At 58.5% G+C, this 16592-nt stretch overlaps 1 protein-coding gene and 1 long non-coding RNA gene across 3 annotated transcripts in view; one reads left to right on the forward strand and one right to left on the reverse strand.

Moving 5' to 3' along the window:
• Positions 1-5523, reverse strand: MYL3 (myosin light chain 3). Of its 2 annotated transcripts, XM_036869482.1 has the most exons (7): positions 5319-5523; positions 3049-3076; positions 2763-2912; positions 1771-1944; positions 573-650; positions 415-457; positions 1-231 (listed from the first exon to the last, which is right to left on the reverse strand). In XM_036869482.1, exons 1-6 carry the CDS (start codon positions 5457-5459, stop codon positions 429-431), a joined length of 600 nt encoding a protein of 199 aa, XP_036725377.1. In that variant the 5' UTR covers positions 5460-5523; the 3' UTR covers positions 1-231; positions 415-428. The 2 variants fall into 2 exon arrangements, with proteins under 2 accessions (XP_036725377.1, XP_036725378.1); XM_036869483.1 differs by lacking the exon at positions 2763-2912 and having other exon boundaries at positions 2-231.
• The window catches only part of LOC118903927, a 13539-nt gene continuing 2388 nt past the window's right edge, over positions 5442-16592 (forward strand). The window contains exons 1-2 of the long non-coding RNA XR_005021899.1: positions 5442-5523; positions 15221-15238. This is a non-coding gene — a long non-coding RNA (uncharacterized LOC118903927). The remainder of the gene's footprint in view (positions 5524-15220; positions 15239-16592) is intronic.

Genomic DNA, 16592 nt, shown 5'->3' on the forward strand with positions numbered 1-16592 from the left:
AGAAAGAAGGAAAGAAGCCATTTATTCATGAGGCCCAAGGGGTGGGGACAGAGCTGCAGTCACAGGCAAGTGCAGCCTGATGGGGGGAGATGACAGCCCCGCAGAGCTGTGCAGAGAGAGCCTGTGCAGGAGTCTCGATGTGCTCCCCTCCGTCCCACAGACTCCAGGCCACTGGTGTCAGCAACTCGAGTGGAAGATGAGCTGTCCCCAGCACGGCCTCCCCCGGGCTCCCTGAGAGCAAAGGTGGTCACAGGTTACAGTGGAGGGGGGCAAGCAAGGCTGCGGGATGTCAGCTGAGAACTGGAATTGGTGGAGTTGGGGAGGTGGCAACAGGGGATCTGGATGACAGAGGCAGGAGGGGGACAATAGGGCTGAAATCAGCAGAGGTGGCAAAGGGAGGGTGGCAGGTCTCACCTGGGGCAAGAGGTTCAGCTGGACATGATGTGCTTGACAAATGCTGAAAAGAAGGAAAGAGTGAGCAGCAGGGGTTCGGCCCTGGGTAGCCAAAGGTGGGGACCTGGGATCCTAATGCCCTGCTCCCGCCAGCAGACTCCCTGCCCTGCTGAGTTTACCTTTGTAGTTGATGCAGCCATTGGAGTCCTCTTGCCCAGCCATCAACTTCTCCACCTCATCTTCTGTCAGCCTCTCACCTGGCAGGAGTGGAAAGCTGAGTCAGCACTGTTGAGGTGTGAAGGGTGGGGGGCCCCCTGAGCCCCTCTGGATGGTGGGTGTGCCCCTCCAGTATTCCCACACCTCATATTGGTACACACAAGGCCTGGGCTGTCACCCCTATTTCTGAAACCAGAAGAATCAGTGACAAGTCAAAAAGGGCAAGGCCTGGGGTGCAGGCCTGGCACTCCCTCCGAGCCTGGGCTCTGTCCGTAACAGTGCCATCTTGTTGTTCAGGTCACCAGCACATACTGTCCCCTGTCCTCAATAGGCTGGCGGGACTCCCTCCATCAGGAGTAGGCCAGGTCCCCCATCTCTCTGGAAGCAGTCCCTCGGGGCAGCCGTTCAAGGCTAGAGGAAGGACGCATACGATAGAGCTGGGGACCTTAGGGGATGACCATGGAGGGGACCAAGAGACACCACCACTGTTCCCCAGACAAGTCTGGCACTTTCCCGCCTCTGTGCTTTTGTATGTGTTGTGTTGTTTCCCCCACTGGAATGACCACTGCAGTTTCCCTCACACCTCCTAGCCCCCAGCCACACACACACACACACACACACACACACACACACACACACACACAAAACCCCAGAGACCAGCACAGGACTGAGCACACAGTAGGCACTCAGTAAATGTTTGGTGCAGGAAAAGTTCACTTTGCGCAGACACAATTGGTGCTCAATGAACATTTGCTGTAGGAAAACTTCTCTCTGAGAAAGGAACGCTCCTGCCAGCCAGGCACCTGACGGTGGGGGTCAAGATGCCCAAGAGGCAGGCACAGTACCTCCTTGGCTCTGGAATTTGACCTTGAGGCAATGAACACAAGGACTGGATTGATCGCCCTGGATGTACCGCCCTGCCCCACCCTGTCCCCAGAGCTGTTCCTATCCCCCTCCAGTTCTGTGAGCTGCGCCAGCTGGCTTTCGTTACTCCCCACCTAAATTTCTAAATTCCCCACATTTCTGTCGCCTGCCGTCGAGGCACCTTGACTGCATCACCCTCCATTTCACAAGTGAGAAACAGGCCCGGTGGGTGACAGAGTGCTTTCTCCCGGATGCCCCAGGAAGGAGAGAGTGGGGTGGGGAAGAGGCTGCCCTCACCCAGCGTGGCCAGCACGTGGCGGAGCTCGGCGCCCATGACCGTGCCATTGCCCTCCTTGTCGAAGACCCGCAACCCCTCCACAAAGTCCTCGTAGGTGCCCGTGTCCTTGTTCTTGGAGATGTGCTGAAGCATGGGCAGGAACGTGTCAAAGTCCATCATCTTGGAGTTAAGCTCTGTGGAGAGATGGCCCAAGCATCAGGCTCTGAGGGGCAGATGGGCATCCCTCCCCTGTGTCTGACAATGAGGAGCTACTGCCCTCACCCAGCTCCCAATGCGCTCTACGCCAGTTTGTCATTTACAAAGCACTCCACCATCACAAGGCACTTTACGGTCAACTGAGAAATGCATTATTTACATTGTCCTTTGCTGTTCACAAGGACAGTGGCACGACAGTGGGCTCTGACTAGCACCTCTGCTCTTCTTTGGGGGAACAGTTCTCGCTAGCGTCTCTCTATTTTTCTTATCAACCCCGCTCTCCCCACACCTGTGATTGGTCGAGAGCAGCTGGACCGATCAGAGACCTTCTCTGGGACTTCTGTACCTGTGGCGAGGGCTTGGGTCTCACTCCTCCTTGGGGCAAAGCAGGCAACCCTCTCTGGCTGTGGTGGTGAGGGAAGCTGGCCCTGCCCCACAGAGAGATGCCCAGGAGGCCAGGAAGGACAGGGAGAGCATATGGGACGCTGAGGCCAGGCACACCCTGACCTGCCCTCACACCTGCCACTGAAGCTAGTTTGCGCTGTTGTCAGTCCCCTACGACCAGGAGGCCTGGCAAATAGGCATGGGGCCAGATGGTATAGGAACCATCACTGCTCATCACCTTGTCAGCATTACCTGAGACTGGCCTCCAGGTCCTCCTCCAGACAATGGGAGGATGTTAGGAGAATGCACAGCAGGGGAGTTCCCGTGTTGTCCCACCAGTGATGGCAGCCCACCCGGGTGGTCTCCCCCAGGACTGGCACTAATGGGGACATCTCAGGCCGGGCGTACCAACCTTCCTGCTTTGGCTTCCCTAGGACTCGGAGCACCTCGGCCTGTGTAGGGTTCTGGCCCAGCGCCCGCAGGACATCCCCACACTGCCCATACGTGATCTTCATCTCACACTTGGGTGTGCGGTCGTACAGCGTGAAGGCTTCCTTGAACTCTGCCGGGAGAGGGCGTGAGCTGCGGACACTTCTAGAGTCAGCCCCCCCGACTCGCCCCACACTGCAGGGGAGGACTCTCAGCCTGGGGGACCCGGGCCCCAACCCTGCAGCCCCTGGCTCAAGACCCCCACTCACCTTCAATCTGCTCCGGTGTAAACTCGATCTGAAAGGAGACCCCCAAAGATTCTGAGTGTCTGGTTCAGAGGACGGGGCCAGGCCTCCTCCTGGCCCTCCGTGTCCAGACCGGGCCTCAACCCCTCAGCTGCCCCAACCCGTCCACATTCCAGGATTCCAGCTTCCACTGCCCAGGACCTCCTGCAGTCCACCTTTACTCCCTCCTGCCTCCTTACCCCTCCCCACATCCCACCTGAGGACCTTGGGTCTGCATGTGCCCTGACCCTGACACCAGGTAGGCCTCATCAGGGGAAGTGGTGAGGAGGGAGGCCTGGTGCCCTGAATCCCCAGCCCAGGGTGGGCCTTACCTGAGGCCCCTGGTCCTGGACAGACGTGCCTGAAGCACAGACTGGCTTTGCCAGCTCTGCCAGGCCTGGGGCCCAGTGGGCAGGACTGTCCACATAAGTGAGATGGGAGGCCTCATCTCACCAGGGTCAGGGCAGGAGGTGGCAGGAGGAGCAAAGGCGAGGGGGCAGGCCAGGGAGCCCTGTCAACATGAGAACATATTTGCAGGAGGGGGTGTGTGTGCGATGTGCATGTGCGTTCACACACCTGTGTGTGCATCTGTTTGCATGTGTCTGCCCCCCACAGAGCCCTCAAGGCTGGGCACTGTCACTCACGTGGTCCTGCCTACGCCTGAGTCTTACACAGTCCCATCCATAAGCGCAGGGCAGCCCCCAGCATGGCACAGCAGGGGGCCAGGGCCCAGCGGTTGAGTGTTTGCTGAGGCCACATCAGGGCCACCTGAGGTCAGGAGGCCTCCTGGGACCCGGTTTCCCCCTCCTCACTCGGATACCAGGTCTATTTTTATCACTGCAGTCACTCGCCCCAAGGTCAAGGTCGCACAAGGGAAAGGAGCTTGGGGGAGGGGGACTTGACTGGCGCCTCTCCCACTGCTGCTCCCTCAGAGTCCCCTCCACCAACCTCCGTAGTGCACACCAGTGCAGAGGGGGATCCCGCCCCTGACACCCTGCTGGGTTGCCCCTCCCAACCCTCTGGCTTAACCCTGTGTTGGGAAGACCAAGTCGTTGTTCCTGGCCCCCCCCGAGAGCTCTCTCCACCAAGAAGCCTGCCGAGACTATGGGCCCTGGGCCCCTGGCACAGCTTTCTGCAGGGGTCACAGGAGAGGCCTCACTAATTCCTCTGCTCAGAGGGGAGTCTGTGTAGCCTCAGATCCGGTGAGACCACACAATGCCACCTTGGGCCCTAGGGTTGTCTGACCCTCACCAGGGGGCCTGTGGGACACAAACCTGGGGTCAGGATGGTCAGGAGTCAGAGTCAACTCCAGGGAGCACTTGCCATGAGTGGTTCCCAACAGCCTGTGAGGAGGACTTATTGTCCCATTTTACAGCTGAGGAAACCAAGCCTTAGAGCAGTGATGGGAATGGAGCAGAGTTGGGATTTGAACCCGTGTATTGAGGGACAAGGTAGGTGCCTCCAGGAAGGGCTCAGGAATGGAGATGGATCTGTGCAGATGGGCTGCAGGTCTTGCTGGGGACCGTGAAGGACTGGGAGGGCTCCATGGGGCCCCTCAGCCAGCAGCCAGGGCAGCAGTGGCCAGTGGCCAGCCAAGAACAGGCAACAGGCAGGACACGAGTACGTGCCACTACGCAGATGCCGCAGGTGGGAGTCATGGCTCGTTCTCCAGGTTTAGACTCTAAGAAAGGCTTTCAAGCCAAGCCAGGGAAGGGCTCCTGGGGCCACTGGTCACAGTTCCAAGACCAGCTTCCTCAATGACCTACCCAGACTGGCTCAGTATCACCAGCTCAAAGCTGAGGCCCCAGCAGCTCTGGGGCTCAGGGACCTTGGCAGGGGTGAGTGTGACCCAGCCTGGGCAGGAGCCCTGCTTCCCTGTACTCCCCACCCTGTCCACCCTGGGGAACTTGGTGTGGACTTAAGACCCCACAGCTGGACAAGAAAGATCCCTGCCTGGCTGCGGGGGTGAGGGGCACAGGCAGGTCCAGGATTCCCCAAGGATGTGAGGTGCAGGGAAAAGGACAAGGGAGAGTCAGTGTCCAACCAGCAAAAAAGATAGTCCCTTCAGCAGCACTGGGGGAGTCCTGCCTGATGTCTGACCACCATCCCTCTTGCTGCAGCCCTCCTGATGCCTGAAGCTTCCAGCTTCAGTTCAGTACTCACTTTCTGGAGCCTGGTCTTCCACGGGGTAGATCCACTCTGGGATTCACTTACCTACCCTGCCCTTCCCACCGAAACCCAGCTCCCACACCCACCTTGACCTTGGAGGCATCGAACTCAGGTTCTTTGGGGGGCTCTGGTACAGGTGCGGGTGCGGGTGCAGGTGTGGGAGCTGGAGCTGCCTTGGCGGCTGCCTTGGCCTCATCCTTCTTGGGCTCTGGCTTTTTGGGAGCCATGGAGGTTGTAAGCAGAGAGGGACGTGGAGAGAAGGAAGCAGAGAGCCGGGTAGGTGAGCCTCCCGTAACCGGCCTTTATGCTGCCTGGACACCTCATGACCCCAGCCCCACCCCTGCAGGGCACAATGGGGACAGGGCCATAAAAGGACATTGGCTAGGCTCAGGGGCTATTTTGGGGCCTGGGGGGGCATTGTTCAGGCTCAGGAATGGGTGGGGGAGAGGGAGGGCTCTCCATTCCTCCCAATCACCTGTTGGGGAGAGAGCGGGGGAGGGGAGGACAGAGGTCACTGCTCAGCCCACACACACACCCTCAAAAGCACACGCACACACGCAGGGGCCCTAATGCCCCTCAGCAGGTCAATAAACTGAAAGGGTGCAGAAGGTAGCACCGAGCATGTGTTGTGTGTTGTGTTGGGGGCAGGAGGACTGGGATTACCTAAGGGCACCCCTTGAGTTAAACTTCCCATCTGTGCATCGAATTCCCATGTGTCTGTGCCTGTGTGTCTACACGGAGGGGGAGAGGGAGGTCTGCGTGTGTCCGTGTGTGTTGTCTCCGTTTGGCTGGGTGTTTGTATGCAGAGGGGGTCTCTGTGTGTCTGTGGGGGGAGGGTCTGTGTCCATGTGGGGGATGACCCCCCCGGGTCCGCGGGTGTTGCTTCTGTGTGTTTGTGTCTGGGTGTTTATCGTGCCTGCGTGTCTGGTCGTGGCTCGCAGGCAGCTGCAGCCCATCTCTGGGAACACCCTAAATGGCAGTAGGATGGGGTCTGCTCCCCCCGAGGGCGGTCACCCAGCCTAGCTCAACAGCCAGGCAGCCTCCACAGCCTCCCGCATCAGCATCTGCCTGACCCTGAGTTTCTTGGTTTCACCTTCACTTCCTATCGCCCCTCTTCCACAGCTTCCCGCGACCCACTTTCCCCACACACCCCAGGGCCTGCTCCCCGCCAGACCCTTGCACACACTCTACCCTCTGCCCTCGCCCCTCTGCTTGGCGCCTTCAAGGCTCGTCCGCACTGCACCCTCCTCCAGGAAGCTGTTTCCACTGCCCCATGTTGCCCTCTGCTGACACTTCTGGTGGGGTCCTGAGAGGGTCTGCCTCTCTGAAGGACCCCAGGGCACTGGGAGAGGTTTGCCTCCCGGGTGCCCAGCCTAGGGTACGCCCCCCCCCCCAGTTCCTACCCACAATGCCACCCCAGATGGCAGTGACAGAGGGCAGCCTGGCTGGTCTACCATTTCAGGAGTTGGGGGGAGGAGGGAAGGCTGAGGTGGCATAAGGCCCTTCCAGACACAGAACTCGGAGAGTGGGGACATCTTGCAAACACATTGACCTCCATTTCTTGCCCAGTGTCTGTGCCGGGGGGTGGAAAGGAGGTGTTCCCTGTTATTTTTAAATGCCTGGAGCCTTTGATAGAAACTTCAGAGGCATTGCCCCCCCTCCTGGCCCCCGGGGATTTCCCAGGTGTAGGGAGGCACTGGGGGTGGAGCCTGAGGGGAAGATTCACTTGGGCCTCTACTTGGATGCCCCCAACGTCCCCCTGCTGAGCCCAGGTCCCTCTCATCCGGTCACTCAGCCTCATGGTGAGGGGAACAGCAGTCCAGGGATAGGGCTGGGTCCCCTCCTAGCTGGAACACAGGACATTCCTCCCCTCATCTGGAGGGCAGAACACCCCACATCTGGAAATCTGACAACATCCGGCGCTGGGGGAGAGGCAAGTTTTTCACTTTTCTTCCAGATGTTTGGCAAGACTATTAAGAAAGAAAGGGGTGGAGGAGGGTCCTCAGAGACCAGCCAGAAATACCACAAGAGGAGAAGACAGACAGAGGGGGACACACAGAGAGAGACCTCTGGGCGGCCCCATCACCCAGACCTGCTGACCCTCAGGACAACTGACTCTGGACCCCCTCGAGGGCTCCCACCAGCCACAGGCACAGCCAACAAGACACCACCCAATCCCCTTTCACTCATCATGGGGGAAACCGAGGCCCAGAGCCTTGGACATACGCAGGGGCACCCAGAACCCCGATCTCACTGATGCATCCACACACAATTGCCATCCCTTGGAAACCACTCAGCATCAGTGGGAACAGGAGTAGATGGGTGACATGGGCCTCCTGAGGCTTGGTTCCCAGGTTTGCAGACTCATGCAGCCTGCTAGAGCCACACAGAGCCACCTTCCTCTGCTTGGTGAGGGGATGTCTTGGTCCTCTTCCCTCGAGCACAGGGCAGATATGGTCCTATAGTGGGGACGCCGTGTACAGAGCCATCCTCCACTCCCTCCCCAGGGCTCAGATGGGCCTTTGACTGTCTGAGCTCTGGCTCCTGGGAGCAGCAGTGCCCTAGGCTCACCCCACAGGGCCACTCTCAACACGTAACTAATGCCCAGACCCCAGCAGGGACTCTGCAGGGATCACCCCCCTTGACTGCCAGCAACATGCCTGTCGAAGACAGGAGGAAATTAAGGGGTGGGCAGGTGGGTAGGCAGGTGAACAGGAGAGGGGACTTAGTGACAGGGAGAGGCAGGCACTGGGTAGCAAAGACGAGCCACAGAAGGCTTGGCACTCACCTCTCTCTCCCAGGTCCCAGCCTGGGCTCTGTGCCCCTTAGGAATGACAGCTCAGCAGACAAGATCCTGGCAGAGCCTGGGGAGAGAGACAGGGGTCTGGATCCCTCTTCTTTGACTCCCCCAGCTCCAGTGTCTGAGTTGTGACCCAGTCTGATGCAGACAGCACATCCCAGAGCCCTCTCTGGGGGCAGCCACCTTACCTCCCCCTCCCCCAGCTGAGGAAACTGTGGGCCCTGACTTCTGAGGAGCCCATGAACAGAGACAGGAGACCCCTGGCCACATTGGCCTCCTTCTTTGTTCTTTCCAGCTCCCATGCCTTTGCACAGGCTTTCCTCCCTCTGGTGCCCTTGTCTGGGACCCTGGCCATGGCTTGTTCCTTGTCACCTCTGGGTCTCAGTGAGATGTCACCTCCTCCAAGAAGCCTCCTCAGACTACCCTGGACCTGCTCCCTCTGCCCTGCCTCTCAGCTGGACTCCCCATCCCTGTGCACCCTAAAATGAGCTGTTTCCCTGTTATCTTGTCTCTTATGTGTGTCCCCCCTCCCATGAATGTCAACTGGCATAGGAGGAGTTTTTGGTCTTCCATGGCTGTATATCCATAGGGTCTAGAACAGAGCCTGGTACACAGTAGGCACTCCATAAATGTCAGATGAGCAAATGTCCCAAACATCTCACAGGGGGACTGGAACCCTCTGCCGAACCCCATCTCTGGAGTAAGGCAAGGGGAGATTTGCTGATTGACTGACAGTACTTGTGTCTGCCAGGGGCACCCCGGACAGCGATGCAGCCATTGCTGCCCCTCAGCCCACCTGCCGCCCCCCTCCACGCAGGCCTGCTCTTCATGCCACTCCGCATCCATTGCTAAGACTCCTCTCAAGAGCCTGAAGTGGTAGGGACGACCGGATGGTATAGGCAGTGACTTGACCATGATGCAGCCAGCAGGGGGCGTAAAAGGGATAGGAACTGGTCTTTGGATCCTGAACCCAAACCCCAGAAACCAGGATCCCAACCCAGATCTCAGACTCCAAATCTGGAACCTGGAACGCCAAACCCAGACCACAGACTCAGGCCTCAGAATCCGAACCCCAAACTTAGATCCTGGAACTCAGAGCCCAGGACCAGATTCCGTTCTGGGGACACAGACTCCAAAACCTAGGATGCCAAAGCCAGACCTTCAACCCAGACTCCAAACCCTAGACAGCAGGCCCAGGACCCAAGACTCTAAACCCAGAATCCAGATCCAGGACTCAAGACCCAGGGCCCAGGACCCAGGACTCTAAACCCAGACTCCAGGCCCGTAAACCCAAACCTAGACCCCAGACCCTGGACCCAGGACAGGGGCTGCTGGTTTTCCAAAGGGGCACTGCCTCCTGCCCTGTGTAGACAAGGGTGGAGCAGGGGAGGGGCTAGCTCTTGGCTAACAGCAGGGGTGAGTGCTTGGCAGACCTTCCTGCTAGTGTTCAGAGGGGCATGAGGAATGTCCCTCATCCTGTCAGAGCCAATTTGGGGAACTCAGAATATGGTGGCCACATGGAGGGAATGGTGGGGAGTGAGGAGAGGGATGGATAGGTGAGGCCTGGCTATCCCCTGGGCCCAGGAACCAAAGTCAGGGAAGGAGGGTCAGGCTCCCCATGTGCCCTTGTCCCCCTGGCTGCAGGCTCCGCAGACTGCCCTGGCCCGTCCAGGACCGCCCCTCCTGGCCCACGGCCTTTGGGCTGGGACGCAGGCCCAAACTTCCCGGAGGAGTCAAGAACACGTCCTGGGCCAGACCCAGAGCCTTAGAAGTAGGTCAAATGTTGTTGTGCAGCAGGTCCTGGGGACCCCATCTGGGCATGGGCAGGCCCACGGGCTGCAGCTCACCCACCAGGGCACACGCGTGTATTCACATAGATGTGGACTCACCACTACACGCCCATAAATACAGACCCTACACAGGGCCGCTAGTTCCTGCCCAACTGCTCAGATGAGGGGACTGAAGCCCCAAGAGGGGCAGGAGCTGCCCAGCAACTCTGGATAGAGGCGGCACGAGGCAGCCACGAGGACCCAGAGAAGGAGAGGAATTTCTGCACCATCCCACGCCCCTGGAGCCTTGGGTGAAAGTCTGACTCCAAGGAGGACTTCCCAGCAGGGCTGCTCTGCCACCAACAGGATGTGGCCTGCTTCCCGGAGGCACAGCCCCAGGCCTTGAAAGATGGGAAGGAGTGGCCAAGGGGGAGGCAGGAGACTTCATATGCTCTTGTGACCCAGGCCGGTCCTGGCTCCTTTTGTCCTCAGTTTCCCCATCTGTACAATGGCCATGGGTGGGGCAAAGTGATCCTGAGTTCGAAAGACAGTCACTGCCCCTGAGCAGTCATGAGCCCATCCTCGCCACCCCCATGCCACACACAGACAACTCTGTCCTCAGCAGGCCAAACACACCCCCCAGGCCCCTCCTTCTGCCCACTGTGCTGACGGGGACCAGATGCTCCAACCTTGTGGTTCTGGGGGTGGGGGTGGCAGGGCCCAGCGGGCTGGCAGACGAGCCCTGGGTTTGGCCCAGGGACCTATAATCAGCTCCTGCCCCTCTGATCCCGGCCCAGGACTGACGCTTGGGGCTGTGGTGTCCTGGCCGGCTGTGGCCACGGCCGCTATATTTGGGAGCCCAATTGAGGATGAGGGAGGGGTGGGCAGGCAGGAGCCTCCAGGGACCAGTGTCTCATAGGGGACAGGGTGGGGGACCCTGTTGGCCAGGCTTGTTCCCTTATGGAAGGAGGGCACAGCCTTGACTTCAGGGGCCCAATCTGAGGGGCGTGCTCTGCTCTCAGGGGCCCAGCCTGGGGGTCATCATCCCTGCCCTCAATGGCTGGTCTAAGGAGGTGGATTGAAAGTCTGAGTGCATGAGAAAGGGGAGGGGGGTGCTGACAAGATGAATGGGAGTGGGAAAAAGGCTCCCAAAGGGCGAGGTCTGGGGCAGAGGGGTCTGAGATGCGAGGGATAGGAGGAGGGTGTGCCAACATGCTACGCAAAGGGATGGAGAAAACAAAGGCCTGAAGCTGGGGTCCAAGGGAAGGGAGTGAGGTGCAGCCCTAGCCCTGGCTTCCCGGTTCTGCCTGCTGGTCTAGCTTCTAGAGGGGCCCAGCGCCTCCCCCAGCGTGGCCTGAGGCCTCTCTGAACTGCCCTGGACATTCCCCGCCGTTGGGCCAAACCCTGTACTCTCCCACCAGCAGTTTCCCAAAGAGCAAATATTTATTGTCCTTGGAAGAAAAAAAAGAGTCCCCTTTTAGGATTAGGGTCTGGGAGCTGCTACTGAGGCTTGCAGGGGTTCAGCAGCGGCCTGAGATGACCAGAAACCCCACCTAGAGGCTGAAGGCAGAGGAAGGAGGGTGAGCTGGCCTCAGAGGAGAGGGGCTGTGGCTGCCCCAGGCTGTTGGGCGGGGGCTCTGCCCAGATCTCCATCTCCCCAAGATTTCCCCAGAATAGGTCCGAGGGTGTACAGACTCTGTCCCCACGACATGAGGTATGAACCTGTGTGTGAGCGGGTAGATGTGTGCAGTCTGTGTGTGTTCAGATGCATCACTGTGGGCAGGAGGATGGGAACACATGTGTGATCCTGTGGGCGTGTGTCATCTTATGTGTTCACGTGTGTCACACGAGGCTGTGACCACATGTGTGTAGGAGCACGCCTGGGCACTCCTGGCTCTGTGTGCGCGTCCATCTGGGAGCTTGTTCATCTGTTGGCATGGGGCGGGGTAGGGGCATGTGGACACAACCTCTGTTGAATGGCCAATTCAGTCAAAAATGCAAGTAAATTTAGCAGGGGAAAAAAAAACCCTGTCAGTCAGACGAGGAGTCTGAATTGGGTGGTTGTTTGACTGGATGGACCGACTGTCTCAGGCAAACAGTTCGCACTGGCTGGGAGGAGGAACCAGCTCCCCTGGGCCATCATGGAGAAACTGGAGACGGGGACCCCAACTACGGCAGAGACCGAGACACAGAGACCAAGACAGAGACAGAGGTGGGGACAGATTCAGAAACAGGGGAGGGAGAGTTGTTGAGGTGGACCAGAGACAAAGGGAGCAGGATGGAGCTTCCCAGAGCCTACAGACAATGCGTGTGCACACAGCCCTCTGGCCCCCAGTCCCAGATGCAAGCTGGGTTGAAGGCAGATTCATTCTTTCCTCTCACTCACCCTCAAGCAGCCCAAGGTGGACCAGAAGGGGGCGCCAGACTGGGATGCAGGAAGGGAGGGTGGGATGGGCAGCTATGACAAGGAGACAGTGACAGGAATGAAGGCAGTGCAGGGGACCGGGATGGCGGTGGTGGAAGTGAAGGCAGGAGGTGATGGTAGTGATGGCAACAGAAGAGGGAATGGTAGCTGGGAGAGCCTCCCTCCCTGTCCCCTTGCAGACCACACCTAGCTGTGGAGGCGCCACAGACCCAGGGCTGTCCCCAGCCCACCCCACCGAGCACCAGCTGTGTCCTTGCCTCCAGTGGCCACACAAACACCCTCTGTGGCTCAGGGTGTGGAGCTGCATTGCAAATGGCCCAAGCCCCCAGCCAGGAATAGTTAGGGTCAATTCCCGTACCTGCCTGTGTGGATATTTATATATCTGCCCGCCCACCTGGTGTATTCATGTCTAAAGTACGACACACACGTGCACACTCACACACACACACTCACTCACAGGATACCCCATTCAGGCTAACCCGCCCCCGGTGTGTGTCTGTGTCTGTCTGAAGATGCCTACTGGTCCCTGGACGCCCCTCACGTCACCTGGTCCCTTTCTACCAATACAGGGACCAACAGGAATCACACTGAAGAGTGTATGTGCACCCATGCACACAGACATACTCACGCACTCACAGTCACTCAGGAACCCCACCTACGGGTGCTTGGACCAGGAGCAGGCACACTCCTATGCACACATCTTTAAACACAAACCCTCACACCCTATAGATGCCTTTGTGCGCACACACCTTCATACACAGGTGCACGTGCACTTTGCCCACACATTCCCTTTGCGTGCATACGTACACGCATTCACATGCCTCTGCATACACATATCCCTAACACATCACACCTTCAAGTTCACGGTATAGGAAGAGCTCTGGGTGGGAATTAGGAGTGCTGGGAAGGAGGAGAGAGGCTGAGGGCAATAGAAATCAGGGGACCATGGCAGGCCTGCCCGGTGAGGTGTGGGTAGGTGGCAGTGTGAGTGCACGTGTGTGTGTGAGTTTGAACGTGTGTGTCCAGTATTTTGGAACCTTTCCACTGCCTCCTCTCCAAATCCCCTGCAGGGCCATCCCCAACCCCACCCTGCTCACAGAAGGAAACAGAGGCCAGAGCAGAGCAGCTGGGCCTGGGGAGGTCAGCGTCCCCAAGTTTGGGGCTTGCAAGCCTTAGCATCTGTGTTGTTCTTGGAACACCCAGGCCAGATAAGGACTGGGGTCAGAGCTCGGCTCTCGTGGGAAAGGACTCTCTGGAAGGCTCCCGACCCATTCCTTTCCCAGATGTTGGACCCCAGAGCAGGCAGCAGGAGGGCAAAGGGGATGGCTGGGGGACAGGTAGGGCTCCATCACGCTGGGCTGGAGAACTGGAGGGGGTCCACAGCAGATTCAGATTCACAGATGCCCAGGAATGTGCAGTGACCCCTCAAACCAGCCCAAGGACCTCCAATTGTCGGGCCTGGAGCAGACAGAAAGGGATGATACCAGATACCCTGCTCTCTGCAAAATCTGGACTTGGGACCCTCTGCTCCAAGGAGCCTCATTAGGTTCTGGAGCCAGGGCTAATGGTCAGAGACTCTGGGTCTGAGAAGTCTGCAGCCTAGCTGGATGGAGAGGTTGTTTTGAGGAGATGGATGGAGTGCTAGGCGACATCAAAGCACCATGTCCCATCCAAAGCAAATCCAGGTATTGGTCCTGGGATTGGTTATTGGGGCCAGCAGGGGACCCAGTTCTGGTCCTGTCCCCATCACTGACTCCTAGAGACTCTTGCTCTCTGGAGACCTCAGTGTTCACACCTGTACAATGGAGTGGGGTTTTAGGTCAGCTCAGCAGACACACAGGCCCCCCAGCACAGTCAGTTTGGGGCATCTTCGGACCTGAGTCTCCTCCTTCCCCCACTTGCACCAACCTTTGTCCCCTGCCCAGGTCTCAGTGCCTCGGAGAAGGCTGGAGCTTCTTTGCTGGAGCTTAGAGCTTAGAGTCAAGTCAATAAGGGAACAATCGGCTGGAATTCCACATGAATACAGGGCTCTCCAAGGCTACAGATAATCGAGGAGGGACTGGGGGATTCCTGTGTCCCCTGGGAGCCTTGCCTGACTGCAAGCCCCACCCCACTGAAGAGGGGCCCTGTCTTCAGGAGTCCTGGTCCGAGGGGATATGCAGGAACCTCTCTGGTAGGTGTAGCAGGCCCCTCCCCCAGCCCATCCCCCACCTAGCCTGCCTGCAGCTCCCTGCCTGACCTGTAATCACTGTAGATGCAGTTTGGGGTCAGGAACCATGAAGAGGAACCATTGACTGCATCAGTCAAGAGCCCTCACCACCTTCACACTCCCCCTGCCTGGCCCTGGGGTCCCCCCAAACCCATCATCCCACTGAGAGCAGAGGCCACAGGTTCAGATGGGCTGGCCTGGGCTGGAGCACTGGGGTGGGCCCTCCCTGCAGCCCCAGGCCTCCCAAACTTCAGTCTCCCATCTAGGAGTTGGGCTCCAGTCCTGCCAGCTTGACCCTTGGGCTGCTCCCTGATTTGCTAAGAACTTTCCAATCCATCAGGTTTAATCTCCTAAGGCTCCCTGGAGAAGAACTTTCTGACAACACATGACAAGAGACTTGTCCAGAGGCCAGAGGAGGGTCTTTCTGAGATCCTGGGATTCCCTCCCTCCTCTTGGGGAAACTGAGGCTCAGAAGAGGCTGTCTCCATAGCAACTGAGAGATAAGAGGGGCAAGGGGTGGGGAGAGTATTTGAAGTCCAAAGCTCCAGCCACTAATTCTCCCCTCCTGCAGAGACGTGGGACAAGATGATGCTTTTTTTTCTACCATGAAAGACTCAGCAGGACCACAGAGATGACCCAGTCCCTGCCCTCAGGGCTCGCAGTCTATCAAGAGAGAGGCAAGAATCAAGAATCCAAGGTTTTACTCTGCTGGGGGCTCAGAAGCAGATCCAGGAAGACCTAGGAGAAAAGGGGACATTTGAAGGGTATATGAGACACCCCCCAAGCCAAGAAGGGGAGGGCAAGTCAGACAGTGAGAAGCAGGGGTAGAGACTCACTAGGGTTCAGGCAATGGGAACCCCAGGGCAGTGGTGCCTGCAGGGAAGTGGCTCCCAGAAGTGGAGCCTCCAAGTCTCTGAGCCCAGCCCCGCACACAATAAGTTCTCAAGCGTTTGGGGAGTAAGTGATCTGATCCAGGGGGGTCACAGGAAGGCGTCTGAGCAAAGGAGGGGCTCCATCAGGTCTGACCTTCCAGAACACTTTTCTTTCTCTCTCATCCCTCTCCTCTCTCTGCTAGGTCATCACGTCTTTGCCTCCGTCTGCCCCCAAATAGCCCTCTGTGATCATGCTTAAATTGGAAAATATATGTGGAGCAGTAAGTGGGAGGGGCGGAGGTGGCCACTCTTCCGTCAGGGACCCAGCTCTGCTCCCTGGGCCAGGAATGGCTTCCAGAGCCTGCTGTGGGGCGAAGGGTGTTGCAGAGGGGTGGCGTATGCTAGTTGGCCCAGAAGTCAGCACTCCTGTTCCCCGCCTCTGCATGCCCACACCAGCTCAGGAAGGCAGGGAAGGAAAGGGGTGCAGTGGAGGTGGGGGGAGGCTAAACCACCAGTCTCCCTATGGAGAGAGCATGACTGAGTCCATAGTCGCCGGGGCTTCTGCTTCCCACCTGCGAAGCGGGGCTTGAGGTTTTCATTCACTCCTGAAGAGGCAGAGGGGCCCCGGAGATGGAGCAGCGGCCCAGGACAGGTAGGAGCTGGGTGTGTGACTTCGAGCTGCCTCTCGTCCTTGCTGGGCCCAGCTGGTGACCAGTGCCCCCTCCAGCTCCGGGGAGGTCTCTGAGATAGGCATAGTCATTCTTCTGTTACCCTGGAACCTCCTCCAAGGTGGCGACTCACCTGTCTCCATCGGGGGCCCTTCAGCCTCTTCCACAGCCTGAGAGGGCCCTGGGTGTTGGGAAGGGCTGGGGACCTGGTCTGGATGAGCTGGGTGACCTCTAGCATGCCATTGCCCCTCGCTGAACATCGTTCTCCCACACAGTTTTATAAACTTCCCCAAAGTACTTCCCCTTCTGGCCAGTTCAGCCACGTCCATGGCGCCTCTGGGCCAGGCTCTGTGCCGGGTGTCGGACAGCCAGGCAGACACAGCCCTGGTCCCAGCCCGAGATGTTCCCAGTGTCATTGTCAGTTCATTGCTTAGCTCAGCTAGCGTGCCCTGAGGCATTCAGGGTGAGAGGAAACTGAGGCCCAGAGAGATGGCCCAGCAGTTCCCAGATGGCCCAGTCTGAACCAGGACCACCCACATAGATGGTCCCTCCAGGCCAAGCAGGACCCAGTGTCAAGAACTAAGGGTCTCCCACCCAAGGTCTCCCCACCACTGCCC

The sequence above is a fragment of the Balaenoptera musculus genome, chromosome 11 (assembly GCF_009873245.2).
Source record: "Balaenoptera musculus isolate JJ_BM4_2016_0621 chromosome 11, mBalMus1.pri.v3, whole genome shotgun sequence".
Classification (NCBI taxonomy): Eukaryota; Metazoa; Chordata; class Mammalia; order Artiodactyla; family Balaenopteridae; genus Balaenoptera; species Balaenoptera musculus.

Excerpts from the sequence above, each read along its gene's own strand:
- MYL3 (XM_036869482.1), bottom strand. The coding sequence starts at position 5,459 with ATGGCTCCCAAAAAGCCAGAGCCCAAGAAGGATGAGGCCAAGGCAGCC. Across the intron at positions 3,077-5,318 it reads TCGATGCCTCCAAGGTCAAG|ATCGAGTTTACACCGGAGCA; the intron begins GTGGGTGTGGGA and ends GTCTCCTTTCAG. Across the intron at positions 2,913-3,048 it reads TACACCGGAGCAGATTGAAG|AGTTCAAGGAAGCCTTCACG; the intron begins GTGAGTGGGGGT and ends CTCTCCCGGCAG.